At 37.3% G+C, this 10801-nt stretch overlaps 1 protein-coding gene across 1 annotated transcript; it reads left to right on the forward strand.

Moving 5' to 3' along the window:
- Positions 1-1033: 1033 nt before the first annotated feature.
- On the forward strand, positions 1034-9982 carry synpo2b (synaptopodin 2b; the record flags this gene model as incomplete). The annotated part of the gene is made up of 4 exons (XM_084402769.1): positions 1034-1117; positions 4207-6271; positions 8716-9119; positions 9886-9982. Exons 2-4 carry the CDS (start codon positions 4547-4549, stop codon positions 9980-9982), a joined length of 2226 nt encoding a protein of 741 aa, XP_084258895.1. The 5' UTR covers positions 1034-1117; positions 4207-4546.
- Between the last annotated feature and the right edge of the window lie 819 nt (positions 9983-10801).

Raw genomic sequence — 10801 nt, forward strand, 5'->3', positions numbered from 1 at the left:
GATTTATTCCAGTTGACAGTGTAACCTGACAATTTTGAGCAGGATTGTATAACATCCATTAGCTGTGGTAAAGAGGTCAGAGGATCAGTTATGACTGCAAAAATGTCATCTGCATCTAGTAAGAGTTTATGTTCTTTATCTCCTGCTTTCACTCCTCTAATCCCAGAGTGTGGATTTACTTATTGTAAAGTTAACAAAAGTTATCATGAGGACTGTAATGTTTAAAGCAGATGTCTTAACAAATGTCAGTAGACTGGGAAGATTTTGAAACGAGCCGTTCATTCATAAATACGTAAAATCGCAGTGAAAATACTAAATTAATAACTTTTTTACAACAGAAATGAACCATCACTGAATTTACTTAAGACTATATATGACACTATTTTCTTCTAGATTTGCTGTACAGCCGAAACAAACTTTGTAGCATTATTTTTTCTGTTATCACTGTAAAGCTGCTTTAAAACAATCTGTATTGTAAAAAGCGCTATATAAATAAAGGTGACTTGACTTGTAATACGGGGAAATCAAGCAATGAATATTTGCTTGCAATAGCAATGCAATTTATATTATACTGTATATTCCATGTTTTTTTATGTCCATTTGTGTGATGTCTGTACTGCAATGGAAGCTATTTGTGTTCATGGATCCAATGTGGAGAAACAGAAAGTGTTATCAAGCATCAAGAGCCCCACCAAGCAAGCGTACATCTCTCTGGTCACTTAAATGATGGTTCTATCAGTATATTTTGACATGAGAGAGCAACTCCCCATTCCCACACTGAAGAGACTGATATGGACCCTTCTCAAAGTACCTGCCTCCCCATATCTGAACACAACAACAAACTCAAGTGGACTAATGCTCTTCTACCACAGGTTCTCACTAGAACCCAGAGAACTTGAAGGAGGAACTTTTAGATTCCTTGTAAACTGAAAGAAAAAAAGGCTGAAGAAGAGGAGGAGACGGGAGAGAAGGAGGAGGAAGAGGAGGAGGGAGATGTGTGAGACCTCCTGTATGTTAAGTGGAATTCAAGTCCAGGGTGCTGAGCAGGCAGAGTGGTGGGGCACTGGCTCCTTGACGGAACCGACCAGACTCAGCAGACACCAAGCAAGACAGGCACGTAAGACAAATCTTCTCCAAATCTGTCCTTCAGTGGCTGTCTTTGTCTATATCTGTTTGTGTTTGTGTTTTTCTTTTTCTTCACCTCTCCACTGATGATTATTATTGTCTAATGTTATTTAATGAAAGAAATTTTGAAAACATTTTTAATTCAATGCATTATATACTGAACCTTCAATACCTCTAATAGGATGAATATAATTATAACAATATAATATAAATATAAATTAAAAATATATTTGAAACTTGATCATTTGGCTGGTTTGTAAGGTACTTGCTTGGATGAGTATGTCTTGACTGTTAAAGTGCCTGGACAGAAATAACCAACCAATTCTGGAATAGGGTTTTCACACTGGCCTTCCCTTGCTCTACGAGGCAATGTATCGTCTGATTATGCTGATATTCTATAAACGTGCATAAATTTCCTCACAGACTGAAACACTCAAGGATTGTTCGGTTTTGATGTTGGATGTGGAGAGCTGTCTACATATAAAATTAGAAGACTGCAGAAAGTGAATTTAGATCAATTTAGATTTTTTTTTTCTTAAATGGATCATCATTTGTCAATACTGTTAATGGTTTAGGATGGATGAGGCAAGCTATATGCTTAAACACATTTGAGAGCTTCTTAAATAATAGTGCAATAGTGCAGTTGTCCTCAAGCCACTGGTTTGATAGGCACCAGCATGTGTCAGTAGAGATTTGTCATACGATCCCTTGGTGAGGAGCCCTGACTCCATTAAATGGACACCACCCCCCACCACCCTCTCTCTCTCTCTCTCTATTTTACTTGTTATTTTACTTACTCACTTGTTCCCTTCATAGTCCTGCCACCCTACCACAGTGTTAGCAGCACTGACACAGTTTGCACAGATAAGCACTTTAGTTGGGGTTTTATGACCTCTTGCAATGTTTTTTTTTTTTACATAAAAAATCTTTCGGAAAGTCAGGATGCTTTGGACTAAACTGAATGTTAGAAAGCTAAATGTCAGCATTAGAAAATTATGTTACAAAGTCGTAAAGATAGATTTTCTCCATTTTCTCCAGAACAACTTGAGGCATTGCCTCGTGCTTTTTTCTTATTTAAAGCTGTATTAATGCAGTCAGAATTGTTTTGATTTAAATGTGTCTGATAAGAGACAAGATTGGGGGAATTAATTTTAAATTAGTGAATTAAAAATGGTAAGACCTAAAGTTTGAATAAGTTTCAAATAACCCAGCTAACAATGTTCTACTGAGGCTTGTGTGATGAAGTTTTTAAGGATTTATTAGAGTTAAACAGAGAAATTGATCATTGTAAGCTAATAGACGATAAAAGACCTTACTTAATTTAAATGGTCTTATCTAAACTGCACTTCAATAAAACAATACAATATTGAAATGTCATGATAGTACATTATCTTATCAATACTTTGAAATAATAGTTGGTGTCTAAACACAGTATGGTAATTACGTATGAGATGACTAATGCAAATTTCAAGGTGCACTATGGACACATACACAAATTTCAGGAGTGACAACCGCATTTAAAGGGTTAGTTCACCCAAAAACTCACCCTCATGTTGTTCCAACCCCGGAAGACTTTTGTTCATCTTCGGAACACACAAAAAAAATAATAATAATAATAATTATTCAACTATTCATTTTCTTTTGTGTGGGCCTCTGACGTGAGTTCACGAAAGCGACACGACGCATGTGCGAGAACTGAGAAGATGACGCAGATGGGTCTTGATATAGTGTTTAAAATGGTTCTAAACTGTGCATTTCAGGGATGTCTGAATCGTGAGAAACCAGCGAGAAAACGTAAAAGTGCCTTACCAATGCCGCAAAATTAATGGCTTACCTTTCACACTTTCCCATCAAATGATCGTGATTGCCATCATCTTCTCAGTTCTCGCACATGTGTTGTGGCGCTCTCATGACCTCATGTCAGAGGCCCACACAGAAGAAAATGAATAGTTGAATAAAGTCCTTATTTTATGGGGTTTTTTTGTGCAAAATGTATTCTCGTCGCTTGTTAAACTTGATAAATGTTGCTTGATAAACTTAAGGTTGAGCTACTGTAGTCACTGTAGTCACTTGGACTATTTTAACAATGTTTTACTAACTTTTCTGTGCCGGCAGAATGAAATTACATAGACGCCTATGAAGGAGTGAACTAGCTCTCAGATTTCATCAAAAATATCTTAAATTATGTTCCGAAGATGAAAGAAAGTCTAACGAGTTTGGAATAACATGAGGGTGAGTAATTACTGACAGAATTTTGGGTGACCTAACCCTTTAAATATGGGAGCGAATCCCCTAAATTATTGTTTTGAGTGTGTATAGAACTGAACTCACTCTCGAAATTATGATGATTGACACTGTGGTAACCATAGCAACGTTCTGGCATCTCGCTCGTTTGATATCCGTTATTTTTTACCAAAGTAATATTACAGCGACCAAAGACTTGTTATGTTCAATGAACACTAAACCACCGTCGGCTGAGCCGTCTTGTTTTGTTTATGTGTGAAAGCAAGCTCTTTAAATGTTGCCACTTATGTCCACTTATTATAAGCAACGTTTATTAAGTATCTTTGGACATGTTGTTTGGACTTGGCTCATATAGCGATCCAGTTTAGTGCAGGTTGCATTATTTTGGTATTTGGAAACACTAATGAGTCAAGACATTTCTTGTTCCCTGTGATTTCTTGCACCGCGTATACAGAAGAGAGACACAACTTTGATACACGTTTAAAAACATCATTAACGATTAGTTGTTCACTTCAGTTCCGTACACACTGCATAGAATGTGTGTAAATGTGGTTGTCACTACTTTAATTTTTCATGAGTTAAGAATGTGGTTGTCCCTCCCGTAAATTGCTGAACTGTGTGCTTACAGAACAGGATTAAGTACTAAAAGGTGAACTGACTACTGAATTTACCTGCACTGTGTATGTGGCCTATGAGCCCATGCTGCATCATGTTGTTCCAAATGCATTAATGTATGAATTTCTAAATAATTCCTATATTGTGTTATGAATTTCCATTCTTCATCATTTTCATGCCATTTTATTTATATATTTATTTGTCATGAATTTTCTTTCACAGGACTAAGACGGAGTGAGGTACAGTCAGTGAGACAGCTGAAAAAAGCCAACTCTAAAAGTAAACATAACGCTTTGCTTTTTACTGCTGCCAAAACAAGGGTGTGTTGATGTTCAAGAAGTGTTAACAAAGGGTCAGAAGGTTCACACTGGTTAATTACGGTACATCTTCTAGAAGACAGATTTCAGGACAAGAATGAGTTTGTACACTTCAAAGTAAATCAGGACGTCAGATTGCCACGCTCTTCAAAAATTTATTCTGAGAAGACGACTGATCAGAACCAACAGACTTTTTTGAGCTACATCAGAATTTTTAAGCACAGGCCGAGTATAAGTTGGAAACAATGGAGCATCTTCCACAGACAAAAGGCAAGGGAGTCTTTATGTTTGCCAAGAGGCGTCAAAGGATGGATGATCTTTCTGCAGAACAAGAGGAAATGAGACGAAAAGGCATACCAGTGGATGCAATTGTGGAACCAGTAGGTGAAATTGTAAAGCGTCCTCCGCAAGAAGAAAGTACACAAGCCCCACAAGATGTCTATGAAAGACAACAACAGCAGTATCAAGAGCAGCCAATTCAGAAACAGATGTTGCCACAATCAGCAAATGGTATGAATGGTCTGGATCCATACCAAGGATTGGCTGTTGCCAGACCCCTTGTTCCCAACAGAACTGCTAAGCCCTTCCTTGGTGGTCATAGTCAAGGCCAAAAAACTTTTTCACCAGTCAGAGGTGTCTCAAGCCCAACACCTAAGAAACTTGAAAACATATTCAAAGTTAATGTTCCAGTAAACACAACCCCACAAGTTTGGTCCCCCACATCAGACATCATTGCTTCACGTGATGAACGTATTGCTATACCTGCAGTTAAAAGGAGGATCCTACCAGAAACTAAAAGGAGAGGAGCAAGCAAGGCAGACTTAGAAGAAATGACCCTGCTTCAAAAGAAAGGAGATCAGAAGTCCTTAACAGAGTCAGTTCCAGAAGAGGACTTTCTCAGCCTGGGTGCTGAAGCATGCAATTTCATGCAAGCTCCAAAGATCAAGCAGAAAAACCCTCCACCTGTCCTACCCAAACCTGTTATCAACCCAGCTCACCCTCCCTGGTCCGCAGAGGGCCGTGCCATCTCTAGGAGTCCCCTTGCAGCATCAAGCTTAGTTCCAGTTATGGGGCACACCCAGGTACAGGCAGTACCCCAACAAAACCCACCAAAGCTACAGCCTGCTGGAAAAGCCCGGCCCTCATTATCATCTCAACCGATATCACAGCAGGCATCACCTGCTTGGGTTCCATCCCACTCACCAGATCTGCATCAATCAGCCTGGACTCCAAAACCACATCAGGCACATAAGCCAGATTCACTCCATGCTGGTGCTTCCCAGTTTAAAACATCAAGGTCACAAAATGATGGTAACTCTGTTGCTTCTTGTCCACCCCAACACCTGGGCACATATGTTCAGGCATCTAAGGCTCCATCAGCTTCTCCTAAAGGGTATTCATCAGATGCAGGTGATTCTGAGGGGCTGAACCTTAAAGGAAAAGGAGCTGAACTGTTTGCTCGTAGACAGTCCCGTATGGAAAAATTTGTGGTGGACGATGAGACTGTGCGAGCCAACAAGGCAAGATCCTCATCGCCAACACTTTCAATGCCAAGCACTTGGAAATACTCTTCTAATGTCCGTGCCCCACCTCCAGTGTCCTACAATCCTATTTTGTCCCCCTTTTATCCTCTTGCAGCAGTTAAACAACCCCCTCCTTCAACTAGTCCAAAGGTAAAGCCTAAAGCAAGCAAGGAGAAGATGAATCCACCACCCAAACATCTCAATGTTCTGGACATTATGAAACATCAGCCTTACCAACTGAACTCCTCACTTTTTACCTACAACTCCACTCTAGAGGCTAAGGAAGCAGTTTCCCCTGAAGAGTCTAAACAAACTTCTTATCAACCCCCTACCAGTTTTAAGACCCAGTCCTTCGCTTATGAGCCATCTACAACATTCTCTTCATCCCCAAATAGTTTTTTCAAAAGTTCACAGCCAGTTCTAAAGCCATCTAAAGCCACTGGAGAGGTAAGTGTTCCATACCCATTTGTCCATCAGTCTACATCAACCATTGTTCCACGACAATTAGATGGGAAACGGCAGTCCGATGGCCCCAGAAACATCTCCAATGCTCCTGGAAGCACTGGGGCCAATCTTTTTGTAGGGTCTTCTTTACCCATGAAAAATGAATATGCTTCACGATGTGCATTACCAGTGACTCCAAGACCAAAGTTTTCAGCCAAAAAGTCAAACACTGGCAAGAAATGGAAACCAATAATTTTACAACTTTAGGTCATGACATGCTTTTTATATTATTTTAATGTCTCTTGATTCACTTTTAATGTTAGTAAAGTTAGTTAAAAAAAAAAAAATTGGCACAAAAAAAAGAAAAAAAAAGAAAGAATAGAATATAAATGAAAAACATTTTGTTTTGGCAGATTCAAAAAATTCTGTTTTTGCAGTTAGGAGGGATTTTTGTGGTCTGATTTTTTTTTTTTTTATAGTGCAATGTCAAAGGATCAAAGAAAGTTTGATTCCTCATGTAATGACCCTTTTAATGATACTTTCTAGATAAATGCTTAAGATAATAATTTCATACATTATAGAACAGGTCTACAATTTATAGCATACATTGATTTGATTAGATTTGATTAGTTTCACAATTTTATTTTGATTTCCATGTGAATGACAATTGCATTTATTTTTATCTGTATTTTGTAGAGAAAAAAAAAGAACCCTGATAAATATTTTCTCATTATGCCAAGTGGCCCTGGATTGTGAAAAGGAATTTACATTTCTGATATGTGTAGCCAGGCAAAGCACCAATGAAATAATGAGTGTTAAAAGCATTAGGTGCTACATTTTTGCTACAGTTCCAAATCAACATATTAGATCTCCCCCTGCATGGACTGAGTTTCCTTTGCAATTCTGTCAGACCTCTAATTCATTCTTATGTACTTTGTCAATTAATTATTTGTACTGTATTTAGCATACTGTTCAAATGCAGAAAACAAAGGATGGGTGTACAGAATACTTTTAACATTAATTTGTACTAATTCAAATATCAATCTGAACAATGTTTCTTCTGTTCTTGTTTCTTCTTTCCCTTGCACTTCTTGATGTCTCTCCCTTTAATAAATATCTCCATCAGCTCTGTCTCACTTAATGCTTTCTGTGCTCTCTATTTGCTTTTCTTTACCAATTTTACCACAGTTCTCTTTCTGGTATTTCCATATTGCTCATGTTACTCTGTTTCTGCAAAGACTAGTCCTTAAATGAAACACCTTCAGTGTAATACAAATACACCATGGGTCAATAAGTTCTAAATTAAGTTCTACATTTTAAACTTAAATTATGTGATTTTGCATGGGCATACCATATTTGAACAGTGTCGACGAGTGTATTCTTTATTCTGTCCGAATAATTCTGTTCTTCACAAATTGTTGAAATACTATGGTATAGCTTTTCTTAACTCTGCACGTAGCTCATTTTAAATATAGCTCTCGCTCCACCATGTTTGCAACACACAAACCCTAAGACACCATCTCTGCTTACACTTATTAACTAGTCAAGTGCCTTTAACTAGAGGTAAGTGCTGAAATAACCCCATCCCCAACTCAATCATCATGTTCTAATGATGACACTAGAAAACAGCATGGCAATGCTGTCATGACACAGGCAATGTCAGAATTTTTGAGATAATAATTTGGAGATTGTTTTCAGAGCTTACTTTATGACTTGCAGACATTTATTTTTTTCCTCCAATGAAGTCCCCCCACCTTCCCAAACTGAGTATAGACTTTTGTAGTTAAGTTACAAAGTTATGTAAAATCAAAAATATTTCAGGATGACTGTTTCAAAAATAGAAGAAAAAAAATCATAATCTCAATATTTGTCAAATATATAGGCCTATATTTTTATTATTATATGATTAATGTGTTAAATGTGATTAATGTTTAATGTTTTTATTTTTATTTTTATTATATATAATTCAATTACATACATTTTACATGTCTACATACAATAATTTACAATTATTACATGTCTCTATTAACTGATATTCATATTTATTAATATTTAAAAAAAATCGTACTCTTATCAAGAGTGTCACCACTCTCAAAAATGTTGTGACAGTCTAATTATAAATCATGACGACTAATTATAACCACAGAATTAATCCAGTGCCAACCAACCACAGTAGCCAAACAACCCTGACCTCCCCTAACCTAAAATGAGCACAAGGTCTCTATAGAGCATTTACAGACACTGTCCAGATGAGGGCAGTCTAAATGCATGTAATAATTTATATTTTGTTTGGTGTAAAAAGTCTTGTTAGAAATCCAAAAGCATCGAGAGTTTCTTTATGTTACAATCTAAATCTGTGATTACTTGATAAGGCTTATGAGTCAACTACTTTGTCAACTTGTTTTACTAGAACTAATAAGTGAATGTCCTTCTGTCTTACTCTGTAGGGATTCAGCAGGAGCCAGTCATTGTCTTTTCCTCAGAGACTGTCCTATGTGTCTTCCGCTTTCCCTGTATCCACCTCAGGTGTCCATCCAACACGTGAATCAATGAACAGACAATATTCTTGGTCGGAGCAGCCCAAAAAACTACTTCCTTCAATAGAGGCAGTTGCTCGAAGCCCCTTTGTTCTCGATGAGGTCAAAATGTCAGCTACTCATAGAAAATCACTACCAGAAACGCCAGCAGAATGGAAGCAAAGAGTATTCTATGAGTTAGCTGGTTGCCTACAGGAGATGGCGCCTGTAATAGCTGTTACATCCCCTACTAACAGCTTTTCTTCAGTGCCAAAAGAACCCATTGTATATGGGACGCCTTTCCGTTCTTTCCAGCCTCTGGTGACCAGCAACAGGTACAGCAAGAGTAGTTCTCTGCCAAGTAATTCCACACATCACACAAACTATCCACAATCACATAGAGTCAGTTGGAAACTGTAATCAAAATATTATTGTGATTGATCAAAATAAATAGAATAGCTATTACAAATGGGGCTTTATGAGAAGATTTTTTAATTGATTCATTACAGAAGTTTTAGGAAATTTGTTATTCAGTAAAAACTAAAATATAAAATTTGTCCTTTTGTTCACTGCTCTTCACTGTATAATATTGGCGTGCAATTAACTTTGTACAAGTAATACATTTTGTGGCTGTTGGGAGTGAGCAGATAAGTGGACAAAACCTAATTTTGTTTTTGTAGTTTATAAGAGTAATAATAAATAGTTACTTATATTCATCATCGTCAATACAGGACACAGCTTAATTAAGCAGGACTGTGTGTACTGAGAAAGAAATCATTCTTACCAGGAACTGTGTGTACCTACTCTGAGTAAAAGCTTTGGGTGGGTGTGGAATGAAACTCACAGTAGTGAAACATGTTGTCAGTTAATAGTATTTTGTTGGCCTAGCATTCTAGTAATTTAACATAATTACAATTTATCTTTTACACTATGAGCACAAAAGGAGTGAAAGTCACTTTTTTTTCATGGGAGTTAGTATTAGGTTAGAAACTTTAAATGGACCTCAAAGAGGAAATTATTTTACACAGTATGTGTGTATGTTTTAGGGAGAACGGGAAGTGTTGTAACACGGGGTTAGATGTCAAACTGTCTGTTTGACAGGTCAGAAAAGAGCTGTGGTGACGTCATCAATATCATACACTCCAATCTTCTTTTTGAGATCACAGGAGAATTGCCCAGACTGAGAGCAAATTTGTAAAAAAAGATAATTTTTTGCTAAGTAATCACTGAATTATACATGCAATTATTTAACTTACATGACCTGTAGTAACTGTTTCTCTAGTTTAATTTGATGCTGTAGTATTTATGCTAACTTCAAACCCACATGCTAAAACAGTTAGCTTATGGCTGTTTGGGGTGGGGATAGTTGTAACAGTTTATTAAAAATATTTCAACCAACCCCTATGATGATTCTAATGAGACCAGTTATCAGTCACATCCTCTGTTGAGGCAAAGTCACGAGGTTTTTTTTTCTTTTTTTGCGTAACGCAGGATTTATTCAGTCAATTTGTGTTTCTATCGTAGTTTATGCACGTCTTCTTACCAGATAAAAAAACAAATGAACACATTTTTGTTCACATTAATTGAATTTTTGCAAATCCTGATGTTGCCATCCAGCGTTTTTTATGCTATATCTCAAAATTCACATAAAAATATGTGGACAGGAAAACAGTACACTTTACACACATTCTCACACAAACACGCCCGGCAATTGTTTTGCACTACATTTAAAGTTAGAAAACAATACAATACAATAATTTTGTGTCCGTTTAAATTGTTCACGTTGTTCAAAACAGTTTTTTCTTTGTTCTTCAATTAGCCTGGGTGCCAGCCCGAACCCCGCCCACAATATTTTTTGGTCGGGAAGTTCGGTCTGGACTCGCTCCGTTGAGGAGCTATTATGCCCGAACAAAAATTGTTCGGACCAATCAAATTGTCAGGGCGGGCTTTATACGATGATGGACAGATGAGCAATGCAACGTAATCGTCCACGTCACCAAAGAGCGCTTCCCAGATA

Source organism: Rutilus rutilus, assembly GCF_951802725.1.
Source record: "Rutilus rutilus genome assembly, chromosome: 2".
Classification (NCBI taxonomy): Eukaryota; Metazoa; Chordata; class Actinopteri; order Cypriniformes; family Leuciscidae; genus Rutilus; species Rutilus rutilus.